The sequence below is a fragment of the Stomoxys calcitrans genome, chromosome 5 (assembly GCF_963082655.1).
Source record: "Stomoxys calcitrans chromosome 5, idStoCalc2.1, whole genome shotgun sequence".
Lineage (NCBI taxonomy): Eukaryota > Metazoa > Arthropoda > Insecta > Diptera > Muscidae > Stomoxys > Stomoxys calcitrans.
Window position 1 is genome coordinate 145,156,126 of NC_081556.1, and position 19,772 is coordinate 145,175,897.

Sequence of the window (19,772 nt, forward strand, 5' to 3'; positions counted from 1 at the left end):
CATCTAACAGACCAGGGGATGCTAGCTATATTTCTAGCTATCCGAATGTTTGGTATTCCCTCTCTCCATGATTGGCCTAACTTAAGCTGGTCTGTGCTGTGTTAAACTCGCTACACACCATTAAACGTTGTACATGAAATCATCATCCAAACAAGTTGTCATATTCCTTATTTACTTCTGAAAGTTTTTTGGTGGTTTCAGAAATAGCCTTATCACTGCAGTAGCCTCATAGTAGCAACTTGGGTAGCAATTTGGTAGCTGATGAAAACATCTTCTACAACAAAGAAAGTATAGTCAAACACACACACACACACACAGCTCTATAAATCCGTTAAAGATTTGTAGAAAATTACCAACAGCGACAATGTTTGTAAGACCAATTAGCAGACAATTACCATCAAACATTAGATTTAAATGACAACTAAGCGTTAAGTAACAAGTGTCAAAGATTCGCTGATAGATCGTCTTGCTGGGAGGCCTCCTAAGCAGCAGTCAATAGTATGATCATAAAAATTTTAAAATTAGAGACTACTAAATTGGGGCAAGTCAAAAACATGGAAGAGCGTGCTAAGTTCAGCAGCGACGAATCTTATATACCCTCCACCATGGAACGCAGTATCTCTTTTAAGGCAAACTAGGAATATTGAATATGAACAGATATGCTATTGGAGCTATATCAGGTGATAGTCCGATTCGGACCATAAATGAATGGTGAACATTGTAGAAGTCATTGCGTAATATTTCAGTTCATTCGGGTAAGAATTGCGCCTTGTAGGGGCTCAAAAACCAAATCGGGAGATCGTTTTATATGGGAGCTGTATCAAGCTAAAGATCGATTCAGACCATATTGGACACGAATGTTAAAGGTCATGAGAGAAGCCGTTGTAGAAAATTTCTGCCAAAACGGATGATAATTGCGCCCTCTAGAAGCTCAAGAAGTCGAGATCCCAGATCGGTTTATATGACAGCCATATCAGGTTATGCAACGATTTGCACCATACTTAGCACAGTTATTAAAAGTCATAACAAAACACGCCATGCAAAATTTCAGCCAAATCGAATGAGAATTGCGCCCTCTAGAGGCTCAAGAAGTCAAGTTCCCAGATCGGTTTATATGACAGCCATATCAGGTTATGCAACGATTTGCACCATACTTAGCACAGTTATTAAAAGTCATAACAAAACACGCCATGCAAAATTTCAGCCAAATCGAATGAGAATTGCGCCCTCTAGAGGCTCAAGAAATCAAGATCCAAGATCGGTATATATGGTAGCTATATCTGGTTATGGACCGATTTCAACCATACTTAGCACAGTTGTTGGAAGTTATAACATAACACATAATTCAAAATTTCAGCCAAATTGAATGAGAATTGCGCCCTCTAGCGGCTCAAGAAGTCAAGACCCAAGATCGGTTTATATTACAGCTATATCAGGTTATGCACCGATTTGCGCCATACTAAGCACAGTTAATGGAAGTCATAACAGAACACATCATGCAAAATGGCAGCCAAATCGAATGAGAATTGTGCCCTCTAGAGGCTCAAGAAGTCAAATTCCCAGATCAGTTAATATGACAGCTATATGAGGTTATGCACCGATTTAGGTCATACTTAGCACAGTTATTAAAAGTCATAACAAAACACATCAATCAAAATTTCAGCCAAATCGAATGAGAATTGCGCCCTCTAGCGGCTCAAGAACTCAAGATCCAAAATCGGTTTATATGGCAGCTATACCAAATTATAAACTTATTCGAATCATACTTAGTACAGTTATTGGAAGTGATATCAAGACATCGCGTGCAAAATTTCAGTTAAATCGGATAAGAATTGCGCCCTCTAGAGGCTCAAAAAGTCAAGACCCAAGATCAGTTTATATGACAGCCATATCAGGTTATGCAACGATTTGCACCATACTTAGCACAGTTATTAAAAGTCATAACAAAACACGCCATGCAAAATTACAGCCAAATCGAATGAGAATTGCGCCCTCTAGAGGCACAAGTAGTCAAGATCCCAGATCGGTATATATGGCAGCTATATCTGGTTATGCACCGATTTATGAACTGATTTGAATCATACTTAGCACAGTTGTTGGAAGTGATATCAAGACGTCACCTGCAAAATTTCAATTAAATCGGACGAGAATTGCGCCCTCTATAGGCTCACGAAGTCAAGACCCAAGATCAGTTTATATGGCAGCTATATCAAAACATGCACCGATTTGAACCATACTTGCCACAGTTGTTGAAAGTGATACCAAAACACCACGTGCAAAATCGGACGAGAATTGCGCCCTCTAGAGGCTCAAGAAGTCAAGACCCAAGATCGGTTTATATGGCAGCTATATCAGATTATGAACTGATTTGAATCATACTTAGCACAGTTTTTGGAAGTGATATCAAGACTTCACCTGCAAAATTTCAGTTAAATCGGACGAGAATTGCGCCCTCTAGAGGCTCAAGAAGTCAAGACCCAAGATCAGTTTATATGGCAGCTATATAAAAACATGGACCGATTTGAACCATACTTGCCACAGTTATTGGAAGTGCTACCAGAACACTACGTGCAAAATTTCAGTTAAATCGGATAAGAATTGCGCTCTCTAGAGGCTTAAGAATTCAAGACCCAAGATCCCAGTTTATATGGCATCTATATCAATATATGGACCGATTTGGCCCATTTACAATCCCAACCGACCTGCACTAATAAAAAGTATTTGTGCAAAATTTCAAGCGGCTAGCTTTACTCCTTCGCAAGTTAGCGTGCTTTCGACAGACAGACGGACGGACGGACAGATGGACAGATGGACAGACGGACAGACGGACGGACATGTCCAGATCAACTCAAAATGACATGACGATCAGGAGTATATATATACTTTATGGGGTCTCAGACGCATATTTCGAAGTGTTACAAACCGAATGAAGAAATTAGTATACCCCCCTTCCTATGGTGGAGGGTATAACAACACACAAAAAGAAGCATTTCTGGGGGATGATATTTGTGGAAAATAATCAAAGATTCCCGCTTTTAAAAAATAAAAGAACATATTTTGAAAAACAAATATGAAGCAAACAAAAACATATTTGCCGCCTATGACAAAAATTACAAGCTTTCGATAGAGCTTTCCTAGGAATCTCATCAATTATGATTCAGAGCTTCGAACACAAGAAAATCTTAGGCTTTGACAAATATTTGCCCAATTTTAGAATGCTACACGAAAAAACCATTTCTGGGAGGAAGGCAGGCAGGCAGGCAGACAGATCAGCCAAAAGAAAGACTTCAAAGGGGAAAGAAAGACAGAGAAAGTTGATGAAGATACCCCATGGGAAAATATGAGCCAAGCCAAGTGTTTATCTAACCGGGCCCTCTTATCGCGTGCTGCTGTCATGGTGGTATAAAAGCCAAAGACAGCATCTGCAAGAAGTCAGTTTGTCAATAGAAAGAATCGTCAATAAATGTCGCAAACATAACTCAACGTTCGACGGCATTCGGGGAGATTTAAAAGTATAGTGTCATCAAAATCGATTTCTTAAGGATGATGATGATGTCAGTGCTATTTGTGGCTTTAACTCTAATGGGCAGTCCGCAATTGACTGTGGCCTTGGAGGCACCAGCGGCTTCGGCTTTGGCTTCCAACGACACCTTGCAGCTAACTTTTCGCGAAGGAAGACGTAGTAACCCCACTGAAAGTTGCACAACCACCGATGATGAAACTGGCACCTGTATGTCTCGTTTCAGGTGCATGAACTCGGGTGGGGCCGCCAAAGGCTATTGTGACTCCTATAATGTGTGCTGTGAAAGTAGGTGAAAATATACCAAAAAATAAATCAAAAACCGGCCAATGAACCTCACCCCAATAATAATGAAAAAAAAAAAAATATTTTTAGCAAATCTTCAGTGTGGTGGTATTTCAAAATTAAAGCGCATCATTATCCGAAATCCCTCTACCATAACCTCTGATCGCTGTGAATATCGCATCAAACCCTACAGCCCAAATGTTTGCCAGCTTTTGATTGAATTTCAATTGTGTGAACTGCAACCGCCCAACTATGATCCCGGTTCTAATGCTCAGGAATGTGAGGACCATCTTCAAATAGGCGACTTTACCCTTTGCGGTGATAATACAGGCCAACATTTGTATATACCCTTTCATGTGAGCAGTGGCATTGATGAAATTTCCTTGATTTTCAATCTGCCCAATCGTTGGCCCAGATCACGTTGGCGCATTGTCATCACACAATTGGAGTGTCCTGTGTTGAGGAAACGTGCACAGAGTTTTATGCCATTTGTAAGTGGCAAGAATTTGCCCAATCTCAGGACAATGTTCTCTTCGCATCAGGGCGATGACAGGGATTTGATAGCGCCACCTGGATGTCACCAATACTTCACCAAGATGGCGGACACCATACGGAGTTTCAATTTCAATGAGGATGGAACGGCATACTATTTGCCCAATTTAAATTATGTCATATGCATAAGACCATCTCCGGGAGCCACAATGATAGAGTAAGTAGAATATTTTGGTTATTGGAAATTTAAAAAAAAAAAAAAAACAGGTAAAAGCGTGCTAAGTTCGGCCGGGCCGAATCTTATATACCCTCCAATATGGATCGCATTTGTCGAGCTTTTGCCACGGTATCTCTTTTTAATTGCTATGTTAGTTATGGTTCATTCCGGACCATAATTGAACTGAATATTTGGGGACCATAGTAGAAGTTATTGTGTAAAATTTCAGACAAATCTAGAAAGAATTGAGTACTTTAGGGGCTGACGAAGTAAAATAGGGTGATCGGTTTGAGGGGAGCTGCATTAGGCTATAAACCGATTCATGACATTTTCGACACATATGTAAAAGGTCATGAGAGAAGCCGTTGTACAAAATTTCTGCCAAATCGGATGAGAATTGCGCCCTCTAGTGGCTCAAAAAGTCAAGATCTCAGATCGGTACATATGGCAGCTATATCAGGTTATGGACCGATTTGCGCCATTCTTAGCACAGTTATTGGAAGTCATAACAAAACACCTAATGCAAAATTTCAGTCAAATCGGATGAGAATTGCGCCCTCTAGAGGCTCAAGAAGTCAAGATCCTAGATCGGTTTGTATGGCAGCTATATCAGGTTACGGACCGATTAGGACCATACTTAACACAGTTGTTGGAAGTGATACTAAAACACCACGTGCAAAATTTCAGTCAAATCGGATGAGAATTGCGCCCTCTAGAGGCTCAAGAAGTCAAGTCCCCAGATCTGTTTATATGGCAGCTTTATCAGGTTATAGACCGATGTGAACCATACTTCGCACAGTTGTTGGAAGTGATATCAAAACACTATGTGCAAAAATTTCAGTCAAATCGGACGAGAATTGCGCCCTCTAGAGGCTCAAGAAGTCAAGTCCCCAGATCTGTTTATATGGCAGCTATATCAGGTTATGAACCGATTTCAACCATACTTGGCACAGTTGTTGGATATCATTACAAAATACTCTTGTGCAAAATTTAAGTCAGATCGGACTAGAATTGCGCCTCCTTGAGGCTAAAGAAGTCAACACCCAAAATCGGTTTATATGGCACCTATACCAGGTTATAGACCGATTTGAACCTTACTTAGCACCAGTTGTAAGAAGTCATAACAAAACACCTCATGCAAAATTTCAGTCAAATCGGACTAGAATTGCGCCCTCTAGAGGCTCAAGAAGTCAAGAACGCAAATCGGTTTATATGACAGCTATATCAAAACGTGAACCGATATAGCCCATTTACAATCCCAACGGACCTACACTAATAGGAAGTATTTATGCAGAATTTCAAGCGGCTAGCTTTACTCCTTCGAAAGTTAGCGTGCTTTCGACGGACAGACAGACGGACGGACAGAGGGACAGACAGATGGACGGACATGGCTAGTTCGACTCAAAATGTCACGACGATCAAGAATATATATACTTTATGGGGCCTTAGACGCATATTTCGAGGTGTTACAAACAGAATGACGAAATTAGTATACCCCCATCCTATGGTGGAGGGTATAAAATTCAATTTGTGTGTTCCTTATAGACTCAAACACGACTGAACCGATTTTCTTGAATTTTTCACAAATGGTGCATAATGATCCCTTGGTGAAAATAGGGTACTAAATTTTTTTGATATCTGAAGGGGGGGCGAACCCTCCCCCTTACCCTAATATTCAGAAAAGCCAGATCTCAGAGATGGCTGGTGCGATTTAAGTGAAATTTTGTGTGCTCTTTTAAAGTAGCCTAAAAACAAAAATTTAGTATCCAAATTTCGGATGGGATACCTAGGGGGAGCGTCCCACCCCAAACCTACAAAATGCATATATAGACCAATCACGACAATATGGGACTCATATGAAAGGTATTTAAGATTAGAAAATGCATCTGATATCCAATTGTCGGAGCAAGTGCTAGGGGGACCACATCAACCCTCAAAACATCCCTAAATCGGGCATATTTACCGACCATGGCAATATGGGACTCAAATGAAAGGTATTTGCGAGTAGAATACGAATCTGATATCCACATGTGGGACCACGTTTCTGGGAGTCCACCCCTTTCCCAAAACACGCCTCAAACAGGACTTATTCACTGACCATGGCAATATGGGTCTTAAATAAAAGTTATTTGAGTGTAGAATACGAATCTGATAACCAGGTGTGGGACCAAATGTTTGAGGGTCCGCCCCTCCTCAAAAACATGCCCCACAGAGGACAAATTTTCGACCATAGCAATATGGGGCTGAAATGAAAGGTCTTTGGGAGTAAAGCACGAATTTGATATCAATATTCGGGAAAAGTGTCTACGGGGCCACGCCATCCCCACAACACCACCCAAATAGGAAGTATTTTCTGACTATTACAATATGAGGCTCAAATAAGAGGGTTTTTGAAGTGGAACACTCTTTACGTTTGGGACGTTCCGCTAGACAGTTGGCCCCTAATGTTGATATCAGATTCGTGGTCTACTCTCACATAGCTTTAATTTGAGCCCCATGACCGGCTTGAGGGGTGTTTTGGGGGATTAGCGGCTACTCAGTGAGTTGGCCCGGAAAATAAATATCGGATTCGTGTTCCACTTTAAAAATCCTCTTTTTTGAGCCTCATATTGCAATAGTCAGAAAATACTTCCTATTTGGGTGGTGTTGTGGGGGTGGCGTGACCTCGTAGACATTTTTCCCGAATATTTTTATCAAATTCGTGCTTTACTCCGAAAGACGTTTGAAATCACGCTACAGTCTTTAAAAATAAAGATATTGAGCTGAAACTTTGTGCAGATTCTTTTTTTGCCCATAAGCAGGTTAAGTTCGAAGATTGGCTATATCGGACTTTATCTTGATATAGCCCCCATATAGACCGATCCGCCGATTTAGGGTCTTAGGCCCATAAAAGCCACATTTATTATCCGATTTTACTGAAATTTGGGACAGTGAATTGGGTTAGGCCCTGCGACATCCTTCGTCAATTTGGCTCAAATCGGTCTAGATTTGGATATAGCTGCCATATAGACCGATCCGCCGATTAAGGGTCTTAGGCCCAAAAAAACCATATTTATTATCCGATTTTACTGAAATTTAGGACAGTGAGTTTGGTTAGGCCCTTCGACATCCGTCGTCAATTTGGCCCAAATCGGTCCAGATTTGGATATAGCTGCCATAAAGACCGATCCGCCGATTTAGGGTCTTAGGCCCATAAAAGCCCATTTATTATCCGATTTTACTGAAATTTGGGACATTAAATTATGTTAGGCATTTCGACATCCTTTCTTAATCTGGCCCAGATCGGTCCAGATTTGGTTATAGCTGCCATATAGACCGATCCGCCGATTTAGGGTCTTAGGCTCACAAAAGGCACATTTATTATCCGATTTTGCTGAAATTTGGGACAGTGGGTTGTGTTAGGCCCTTCGACATCCTTCGTCAATTTGGTTCACATCGGTCCAGATTTCGATATAGCTGCCATATGGACCGATCCGCCGATTTAGGATCTCAGGCCCATAAAAGTTACATTTATTATCCGATTTTGCTGAAATTTGGCACAGTGAATTGTCTGGGGCCTCTCGACATCCTTTCTCAATTTGACCCAGATTAAGCTCTTCGACATCCTTCTTCAATTTGGCTCAAATCGGTCCAGATTTGGATATAGCTGCCATATAGACCGATCCTTCGATTTAGGGTCTTAGGCTCACAAAAGCCACATTTATTATCTGATTTTGCTGAAATTTGGTACAGTGAGTTGGATTAGGCACTTCGACATCTTTCGTTAATTTGTCCCAGATTGGACCAGATTTGGATATAGCTACCATATAGACCGATCCGACGATTTAGGGTCTTAGGCCCATAAAAACCACATTTATTATCCGATTTTGCTGTAATTTGCCACAGTGAGTTGTGTTGGGCCCTTCGACATCCTTCGTTAATTTCGCTCAAATCGGTCCAGATTTGGATATAGCTGTCATTAGACCGATCCGCCGATTTAGGGTCATAGGCTCATAAAAGCCACATTTATTATCCGATTTTGCTGAAATTTGGGACAGTGAGTTGTGTTAGGCTCTTCGACATCCTTTCTCAATTTGCCTCAGATCGGTTCAGATTTGGATATAGACCGATCTGCCAATTTAGGGTCTTAGGCCCATAAAAGCCACATTTATTATCCGATTTTGTTGAAATTTGGCACAGTGAGTTGTCTAAGGCCCTTCGACATCCTTTCTTAATCTGGCTCAGATCGGTCCAAATTTGGTTATAGCTGCCATATAGACTGATCCTCCGATTTACGGCCTTAGTCCCATAAAAACCACATTAATTATCCGATTTTGCTGAAATTTGCGACAGTGAGTTGTGTTCGGCCCTTCGACATTCTGTGTCAATTTGGCTCAGATCGGTCCAGATTTGGATATAGCTACCATATAGACCAATTTCTCGATTTAAAGTTTTTGACCCATAAAAGTAGCATTTATTGTCCGATGTCGCCGAAATTTGGGACAGTGAGTCAAGAGTAATTTTGATGAAAGGTGGTTTACATATATAGCCGAGGTGGTGGGTATCCACAGTTCGGTGAGTATCCAAAGTTCGGAATGCAATTTTCACCTGATTTTGATGAACGGGGCTTTACATATATACCCGAGGTGGTGGGTATCCAAAGATCGGCCCGGCCGAACTTAACGCCTTTCTACTTGTTTTTCTATACAATTCTTTTTTTCTCTCAATTTTAGATATCAAGCTACACATTTCTCATTGTCCAATGGAATTGAAAACTCACCTGGATACGATGGTGATTGCCACAGTACCATATTCACGGATGGACGTCGACAAGACTATCTCATGATACCACAATCGTATGTGTCAAATAGCATGAATATCCTACCCACCTACTATTGTGGAACTTCACTGCAAACTAGGCCATCACTGCTGGCGTCTCCGCCATTCATCATGTACTTCTCCAGTGATGGATTTACGGATGAAAAAGAAACAGGATTTAGTATTAATTACCGTATAAGAACAGCATTTTAAGACAAAAAATAGAAAAAAACGAAAATTAGTTTGTAATTTAATTAAATTAATAAAAATTAGTTAAAATAGTGAAATTTTATAATTTTCTAAACAATAACTACAAGCACATGCCAGTTGATTATGAATGAAATGGGAAATATAGACGACACGTAGGCAAATTGGAAATTTTGCCGAGGTGCCGAATTTTGAACATTCCAATAAGGCAGAGGGGCACTAGGGCTTCTCACATATCAGTGAGTGCAGTCTGTTTCTAGTCTAAGCTCAATGATAAGGGGCCTCCTTTTTATACCCTCCACCATAAGATGGGGGGTATACTAATTTCGTCATTCTGTTTGTAACTACTCGAAATATTCGTCTGAGACCCCATAAAGTATATATATTCTTGATCGTCGCGACATTTTATGTCGATCTAGCCATGTCCGTCCGTCTGTCCGTCCGTCCGTCCGTCTGTCTGTCGAAAGCATGCTAACTTCCGAAGAAGTAAAGCTAGCCGCTTGAAATTTTGCACAAATACTTCTTATTAGCGTAGGTCGGTTGGTATTGTAAATGGGCCATATCGGTCCATGTTTTGATATAGCTGCCATATAAACCGATCTTGGGTCTTGACTTCTTGAGACTCTAGAGGGCGCAATTCTTATCCGATTGAAATGAAATTTTGCACCACTTGTTTTGTTATGATATCCAACAACTGTGCCAAGTATGGTTCAAATCGGTCCATAACCTGATATAGCTGCCATATAAACCAATCTTGGGTCTTGACTTCTTGAGCCTCTAAAGGGCGCAATTTTTATCCGATTGGAATGAAACTTCGCACGACGTGTTTTGTTATGATATCCAACAACTGTGCTGAGTATGGTTCAAATCGGTTCATAACCTGATATAGCTGTTATATAAACCGATCTTGGGTCTTGACTTCTTGAGCCTCTAGAGGTCGCAATTATTATCCGATTTGCCTGAAATTTTGTACGACGGATTTCTCATGACCATCAACATACGTGTTTGTTATGGTCTGAATCGGTCTATAGCCCGATACAGCTCCCATATAAATCGATCTCTCTATTTTACTTCTTAAGCCCCCAAAGGGTGCAATTCTTATTCGAATTGGCTGACATTTTACACAGGTCTCCAACATGTAATTTAATTGTGGTCCAAACCGGACCCTTTCTTGATATCGCTCAAATAGCAGAGCGAATCTTTTCTTATATCCTTTTTTGCCTAACAAGAGATGCCGGGAGAAGAACTCGACAAATGCGATCTATGGTGGAGGGTATGTAAGATTCGGCCCGGCCGAACTTAGCACGCTTTTACTTGTTATAGCTAAGTCCGAACGGCTTGCTGCAGTGCGATACCTCTTTGGAGAGAAGTTTTACATGGCATAGTAGTACCTCACAAATGTTGCCAGCATTAGGAGGGGAAAACCACCGCTGAAAATTTTTTTCTGATGGTATCGCCAGGATTCAAACCCAGGCGGACATGCCAACCTTTGCGCAAGGGTGTCCTTCGCGCACAATATAATATGGTGTGGTGGCTAGAAGGCAAATCCTAGTACACAGCACTGTTTGGGTTCACTAGGTGTCGGGACGAGGAGACGAGAGAGAGGGCACTCCGTCGATAAAAGCGGGGTTTTGGACGCGGTGGCAAGGAGGCACACCCCATATATATAAAATTTCAGCTCAATCGGACGAAATGTATGGCTTTCAGGGGTTGAAGAAGTGAAATCGGGAGATCGGTTTATATGGGAGCTATATCCAAATCTGAAGCGATATGGCATATTTGCAATCCCCAACGACCTAGATCGATATTTAGTATCTGTGCAATATTTCAAGCTGCTAGCTGTTCGACCCCTATCATGATTTCGACAGACAGACGGACGGACGGACATGGCTAAATCGAATCAGAATGTCGAGACGATTCAGATCATAGATACTTTATGGGGTCCCAGATCAATATTTCGAGGTGTTAAAAACGCAGTGACTAGTTTAGTATACCCCCATCCTATGGAGGTGGGTATAAAAAAGATACTTATCATAGACGTATCTATGGTGGTATGAGTAGTTTACAATCTCTTGGAAGATGTCAAAGTTTCTCTTACCTATTCTTTTCAATATCATATCAATTGTGAAACTCATCGCACAGGGGCACTCCTATCAAATTCAAAAACTCTCATTTTTTTATCTTCAAAAAAAAACAAAGATTTCGTTTCGAAATTTTATCAATCTTATCGCTACATATAAAAACCTTAGACAAGAATTCATAAGCAATCATTTTATCAATTGAAGAACTATTGAACATAGAGCAGAGAAACCGAGTACCAAAAAAAATCAAGATCTTTAGACAGAAATTCAAGTGAAAAATGTCTACATTAACCCTAGTCCTAGGACTGTTGATGTCTGGAGTTCTACAAACAGTGTACAGCCAAAGTGAGTTGAGACAACCAGCCATACTTAATTTTACCATAGACAAAGAGAAACTTAAAAATATTCACTCCTCGATTTCAGCAAGCCTTCAATGCAATGCCAATTCTAAGCTCAAGCGTATTGTCATCAAAAATCCTGCCAATATCAATCAGGACAACTGTGTTTATCGCATACTACCCCACAGTTCCAATGTATGTCAATTATTAATAGAATTCCAACAATTTGAACTGGAACCTCCCACATATAGGGCCGATGTTCATACCCTGGAATGTGAAGACCACTTGGCAGTGGGAGATTTCCATTTGTGTGGCCACAATACCGGCCAACATCTCTACCTGCCCTTCAATGTGGCCAAGGGCACCAAAGAGATCGCCTTAGCTTTTAGCTTAGCCAATCGTTGGCCCCAGTCCAAATGGAACCTGGTGGTAACACAGCTTGAATGTTCAAAGGCCAACAAAAGAATGTCTTTTCCATCACTCTTCAATATGGGAGACAATGTGGGTCTGCAAAATATGCGCACTCTATTTAGCGCTCCCACTTTTGCTAAAACCATATGTCCAAAGGTGAATGAGGACATACTAGCTCCAGCCGGCTGCAATCAGTACTACACCCAGCCCACGGGAACCATTAAGAGCTTCAACTATCAAGAAAATGCAGCATCATACTATTTGCCCAATATGAATTATGTGGTGTGCATTAAAGCAGGGCCCGATGCCACTATGATAGAGTGAGTAAAAAGTTTTTAGGAAACTAGCTTGAAGTGCAAAAAAAATTTCCTTTCCCTTTTAGATATCAAGCTTCTAAATTCTCCATGTCCCTTGAATTGCCCAGCCTACCGGGTTATGACGGTGATTGCCACAGTTACATTCAGACAGATGGGAGGCGTGAAGACTACCTTATGATACCCCAATCGCATGTGGCAAACAGTGTGAACATTGTGCCCACCTATTATTGTGGTACTTCTTTGCAAACCCGCCCCTCGCTAATAGCCTCTGCACCTTTCATTATGTATTTCTCCAGTGATAGTTTCACCGATGAAACTGAAACAGGATTTAGCATTAACTATCGCATTCGAACGGCATAAGAAATACAAATAAAAACTTTTCATGGCAAATTTAAAAGCACAAATACCATAAAAAAAAACCCAGTAAGGAAAGGCAAAAGTAGGGCGGATCCGACTATACAATACCCTACACCACCGAGTCTATTTGTTATGCCCGGCCACCATACAATGGGGGCGTAATAAACTAGTCATTCGAAATATTCGTCTAAGGCCCCATCTTCATTATAAAGGGTGATTTTTTTGAGGTTAGGATTTTCATGCATTAGTATTTGACAGATCACGTGGGATTTCAGACATGGTGTCAAAGAGAAAGATGCTCAGTATGCTTTGACATTTCATCATGAATAGACTTACTAACGAGCAACGCTTGCAAATCATTGAATTTTATTACCAAAATCAGTGTTCGGTTCGAAATGTGTTCAAATTTTGACAAATTTTGTTCAGCGATGAGGCTCATTTCTGGTTGAATGGCTACGTAAATAAGCAAAATTGCCGCATTTGGAGTGAAGAGCAACCAGAAGCCGTTCAAGAACTGCCCATGCATCCCGAAAAATGCACTGTTTGGTGTGGTTTGTACGCTGGTGGAATCATTGGACCGTATTTTTTCAAAGATGCTGTTGGACGCAACGTTACGGTGAATGAACACATTTCGAACCGAACACAGATTTTGGTAATAAAATTCAATGATTTGCAAGCGTTGCTCGTTAGTAAGTCTATTCATGATGAAATGTCAAAGCATACTGAGCATCTTTCTCTTTGACACCATGTCTGAAATCCCACGTGATCTGTCAAATACTAATGCATGAAAATCCTAACCTCAAAAAAATCACCCTTTAAAAGCCCAATCTTGGGAACCCACCACCATGGATTCTGCTAAAATATGGGAGCAATATCTGGTTATAAACCGATTTGGACCATACTTGGCGCAGTTGTTGAGAGTCATAAAAGAACACCATGTGCAAAATTTCAAAAATTGCGGCTTGTAGGGGCTCAAGAAGTCAAATCGGGAGATCGGTTGATATGGGAGCTATATCAGGTTATAGACCGATTTGGACTGTACTTGGTACAGATGTTGGATGTCATAACAGAACACTATTTTCAAAATTTCAGCCAAATCGTACAAAAATTGCGGGTTCTAGGGGCCCAAGAAGTCAAATCGGGAGATCGGTTTTTATGGGAGCTATATCTGGTTATAAACCGATTTGGACTTTACTTGGCATAGCTGCTTGAAGTCATAAGAGAATACTACATGCAAAATTTCAGCCAAATAGGACAAAAATTGCAGCTTCCAGGGGCTCAAGATGTCAAATCGGGAGATCGGTTTATATGGGAGCTATATAAGGTTATAGACCGATTTAGACCGTACTTGGCACTACTGCTGGAAATCACAACAGAACACCATGTGCAAAATTTCAGCCAAATCGTACAAAAATTGCGGCTTGTAAGGGCTCAAGAGTAATATCGGGAAATCGGGTTCTATGGGAGCTATATCATGTTATAGACCGATTCGGACTGTACTTAGCACAATTGTTGGAAGTCATAACAGAACACTATTTTCAAAATTTCAGCCAAATCGTACAAAAATTGCGGCTTATAGGGGCTCAGAAGTCAAATCGGGAGATCGGTTTATATGGGGGCTATATCAGGTTCTTGGCCGATTTGGACTGTATTTGGCACAGTTGTTTAAAATCATAACAGAACACTATTTTCAAAATTTCAGCTAAATCATGCAAAACTTGCGGCTTCTAGGGGCTCAAGAAGTCAAATCGGGAAATCGGTTTATATGGGAGCTATATCAGGTTATAGACAGATTTAGACCGTACTTTACACAATTATTAAAAGTCATAACACGACACTATGTTCAAAATTTCAGCCAAATCCGACAAAAATTGCAGCTTCCAGGGGCTCAAGAAGTCAAATCGGGAGATCGGTTTATATGGGAGCTATATAAGGTTATAGACCGATTTAGACCGTACTTGACACAGTTATTAAAAGTCATAACAGAACACCATGTGCAAAATTTCAGCCAAATCGGACAAAAATTGCGGCTTGTAGGGGCTCAAGAAGTCAAATCGGGAGATCGGTTTATATGGGAGCTATATAAGGTTATGAACCGATTTAGACCGTACTTGACACAGTTGTTGCAAGTCATAGCAAAACACTATGTTCAAAATTTCAGCCAAATCGGACAAAAATTGCGGCTTGTAAGGGCTCAAGAAGTCAAATCGGGAAATCCGGGTTCTATGGAAGCTATATCAGGTTATAGACCGATTTGGACCATACTTGGCGCATTTGTTTAAAGTCATAACAGAACACCATGTGCAAAATTTCAGCCAATTCGGACAAAAATTGCAGATTCCAGGGGCTCAAGAAGTCAAATCGGGAGATCGGTTTATATGGGAGCTATATCCAAATCTGAACCGACATGTCCCATTTGCAATCCCCAATGACCTACATCAATATTAGACATTTTTGCAAAATTTCAAGCAGCTAGCTTTACGCGTTCGACCGCTATCGTGGTTTCGACAGACGGACGGACATGGCTAGTTTGACTCAGAATGTCGAGACGAACAAGAATATACATTTATGGGGTCCTTTATCAATATTTCGAGGTATTTCAAACGGAATGACTAGATTAGTATACCCCGATCCTAAGGTGGTGGGTATAAAAATGAAATTGTTGCGCTTTGTTAGTTTGTTTGTCTGTTCCGTATAGACACAAAAACGGCTGAACAGATTTTCATGAAATTTTCACAGATGGTAGAGCTTGACCACCCGGTGAAATACGAGTACCTAATTTTTTAATATCCAAAGGGGGGGGCGGACCCTCCCCCTTACCACAATTTTCAAAAAACGCCAGATCTCGGTGATCGATGCACCGATTTAAGCGAAATGTTGTATGCCACCTGATGATATCCCAAAAACACGAAATTGGTATAACATTTTGAGGTCAAATAACCTGGGGGGACGCCCCATTCCAAAACCCATCCGAGCGGACATGTTTACCGATGGAGACAATATGGGCATCAAATTAAAAGTATTTAAGAGTAGACTACGAACTTGTCATAAAAATTTCACCTTAAGTGTCGGGGGAGTTCCCCACCCCCCAAAAACACCACCCAACAAGACACTTTTACCGCTTTGAGCAATATGGGTATCAAATGAGAGGTTTTTAGAGTAGAATACGTAGTTGGCATAAAAATGTCACCTTAAGTGTGGGAATTCCCCACCCCCAAAAACACCACCCAACATGACACTTCTACCGCTTTGGGCAATATGGGTATCAAATGAAAAGTATTTAAAAGTAGAGTACAAATCTGACATAAGAATGTACCCTGGTGTCTATTTCAACGGGCGGACCCTCGCAATAACTCAAAACAGAAATTTGGTCAAGGTGACCGTCCACAATTTTTGTCCGATTTGACTGAAATTTTGTATGAGGCATTCTGTTACGACTTCCAACAACTGTGCCAAATACGTTCAAAATCAGTCTATAACCTGATATAGCTCCCATGTAAACCGGCATCTCGATCATCCCTGTTCGTTTAACAGAAGTTTGGTATGTAGAATAAAATTTTGCCCTTTAACTAAATTTATTCTGTATACATTGTTAGCAGAATCCATGGTGGTTGGTTCCCAAGATTCGGCCCGGCCGAACTTAACACGCTTTTACTTGTTATTATTTTCTCTTTTGCCAGGTCATTAGCGCTCTCGAGCTTCAGGAATTTTTCTAATCAAATTCAATGTGTTTTCCGTTTACAGTTTATAAATTGTTCACATTTTTCACACCCCCCAAAGACTTAAGATATATATATTTTTTTTTAATATTTCGCAGAGACGATGAAAATTTTAGTTTTTCTTACTGTCCCACTATTGTTGCTGAATAAGGTCATTTAGAATATTCAGTTAGACAGCCATTTGAGATACCATATTGTGTGGTTGCAATGATGATGGTTATAGAGACGAGACTAACATTTCGCATATTTTGCAATATCGTTAAACATAAACAAGGAGGGGGGTCTAAGGGAAGCAAAGGGTACAAGGAATGGCAGTGGCAACAATTATGTCTTTATGTGTTACAGACCATTGCAAAAGAGAGTTGCAGACATAACCTTTATGTTAGGGCAGATGGGATGTATTGGAATAAGAATGAAGAGAAAACAAGTGTTTCGTTGTAGAAAGGCTCTTAGAGAGGTCTTTGCCAAAAATATTGAATTGTTTTTAGTAAGTTGCTGAATTTTATGGAAAAAATATACAAACAAAGGATACTGGATAAGATTTTCCATGTCATTGCAGCTATTTCAGGTTATAAACCCCATCCAAGCCATACTTGGCTTGGGGGTTTAAGACAATGTAATGGTAATGTTCTCATTAGGGGAGGGATGGCACTTCAGACTTTTGGACTTAAATATGGATATCAAATTCGTGCTGCACTTCCAAATCCCTTTAATTTGAGCCTCATATTGCCATGGCCGTTAAATATAGAGGGTGTTTTCGGACTGGGGCGGGTACTTGGACCCAAATTTGAATACCATTTTCGTTTTTTGGTCTCCAATACCTTTCATTTGATACCCTTATTGTGCCCATCGGACCACTTTCGGATGTGGGTGGCGTTTTTGGAGTAAGGGGGAGGGTCCGCCCCTTTCCATTTAAATAAATTATAAAGCCTACTCCTACTTCCTGATCATATTCGTAATCTACTCCCGAATACCTTTAATTTGAGTCCCATATTGTTATGATCATCAAATAAACCTATTTTAAGGGTTTTGGGGCTGGGGCGGCCCGCAGGAACTTAGACCCAACTTTAATTATGAAATTCGTACTCTACTCTTAAATAATTTTCATTTGAATCCCATTTTGTCCCGATCGGTCCTCTTTAATTTTTGGATAGTACTTTTGGAGTAAGGGGAGGGTCCGCCCCCCACCCGATATCAAAAAATTATATAGCCTATGTTTCCTTCCACGAATAGCCTCAAAAACGGCTAAGCCAATTTTCATGAAATATTCACAGATGGTAGAGTTTGGTCCCCCAGGCAAAATATCAATTTGAGATATCCTCGAGGGGGGCGGACCCTCCCTTTAACTGCAATTTTCAAAAACGTCAAATCTCGAAGATGGTCCATCGATTCAAGTGAAATTTTGTATGCCACCCACCTTTTGGCAACCCAAAAACACAAATTTAGTATAAAACTTTGAGGCCAAATAAAGTGTGGGAGACGCCCTACTCCAAAACTCATCCAACATGCATGTTTACCGATTGGGATAATATTGGTATCAAATGAAAGGTATTTAAAAGCAGAGTACAAACTTGATATATCAAAACATGGACCAATATGGTGAATTTACAATCCCAGTCGACCTACACTAATAAGAAGTATTTGTGCAAAACAGCAGGACGGAGGGACATGGCTAGATAGACTTAAGATTTTATGATGGTCAAGAATATATATTGGGTTGCCCAAAAAGTAATTGCGGACTTTTCATATAGTCGGCGTTGACAAATTTTTTCACAGCTTGTGACTCTGTAATTGCATTCTTTCTTCTGTCAGTTATCAGCTGTTACTTTTAGCTTGATTTAGAAAAAAAGTGTAAAAAAAGTATATTTGATTAAAGTTCATTTTAAGTTTTATTAAAAATGCATTTACTATCTTTTAAAAAATCTGCAAATAATTTTTGGGCAACCCAATATAACTAGCATCCCCGTGGTCCCCTTTTATTAAGAAAGTACCAAATAGTACCAAGACTAACAATACATCGGAAAAATCATTAAGTCGCCCATTATATATTGTCAAGGTATAAATAAATCTCAATTTTGAGCGCTTTACCAAATGTACCAAAATGTATCATTTAGTCATCTATCATATAATTCTTAGTTGTACCAACTTGCCACATTTCAGATCCCTAGCTCCATATATGAAGAAAGTACCAAATGGCACCAAAATGTGCGAATGCCGAATAGATCATTTAGCCACCCATTATATATTTCTTAGTTGTACCTACATGCCAAATTTCGGACCACTAGCTCCATATGAACAGAAAATTTAAAATGGTACCAATTTTGGTACCAAAATATACGAATTTTGAATCGATCATTTACTCATCCATCATTTATTGTTTAGTTGTACCTTCATGCCGAAAAAACAGACCTCCAGCTCCATCTATAAAGAAAGTACTATATAGTCCCAATTTTGGTACCAAAATGTTTGAATTGTAAAAACATCATTTGGTCGCCCATCATATATTTTAAAGTTTTACCTATATACCAAATTTCAGACCTCTACCTCCATCTACACGGAAAGTACAAAATGATACCAATGTTGGTACCAAAGTGTGTGAATTGTAAAAAGCTTATGGTCACCCATTATATATTTCTTAGTTGTACTTTCAGACCTATAGCTGCATCTATAAAGAAAGTACCAAATTTGGTACCAACATTTACGAATTTTGAATAGATCGTTTAGTCAACCATCATATATTTCCTATTTCTACCTACATACCAAATTTCAAACCTCTAGCTCCATCTATAAAAAAGTACCGCTTGGTACCAATTGCGGTACTAAACGTACGTTTTCTCCCATTACCAGTACTATTTTTTCATTTTTGTTTTTCTCTGCCATGCTTTCGCACCAGATGTCTTTTAACTCAAATTTCAAAATTCTACCTCTATCCATCCACCCTGTACAAAGTTCACCCATTTCGTACCTTTTTGTTCCATCTGTAAAGAAAATACCAAATAGTAACAATTTTGGTACCAAAATGTCCGAATTG

General features: G+C 40.1%; 2 protein-coding genes across 2 annotated transcripts; both read left to right on the forward strand.

The window, feature by feature from the left end:
* Positions 1 to 3,543: 3,543 nt before the first annotated feature.
* On the forward strand, positions 3,544 to 9,524 carry LOC106088922 (uncharacterized). Its single transcript, XM_013254635.2, has 3 exons — positions 3,544 to 3,808; positions 3,896 to 4,514; positions 9,227 to 9,524. The coding sequence occupies exons 1-3, from the start codon at positions 3,544 to 3,546 to the stop codon at positions 9,522 to 9,524; spliced, it is 1,182 nt and encodes a 393-aa protein (XP_013110089.2).
* Positions 9,525 to 11,808: 2,284 nt separating this feature from the next.
* On the forward strand, positions 11,809 to 13,056 carry LOC106088927 (uncharacterized). The gene is made up of 3 exons (XM_013254643.2): positions 11,809 to 11,944; positions 12,023 to 12,668; positions 12,731 to 13,056. The coding sequence occupies exons 1-3, from the start codon at positions 11,878 to 11,880 to the stop codon at positions 13,023 to 13,025; spliced, it is 1,008 nt and encodes a 335-aa protein (XP_013110097.2). The 5' UTR covers positions 11,809 to 11,877; the 3' UTR covers positions 13,026 to 13,056.
* The last annotated feature ends 6,716 nt before the right edge of the window (positions 13,057 to 19,772 follow it).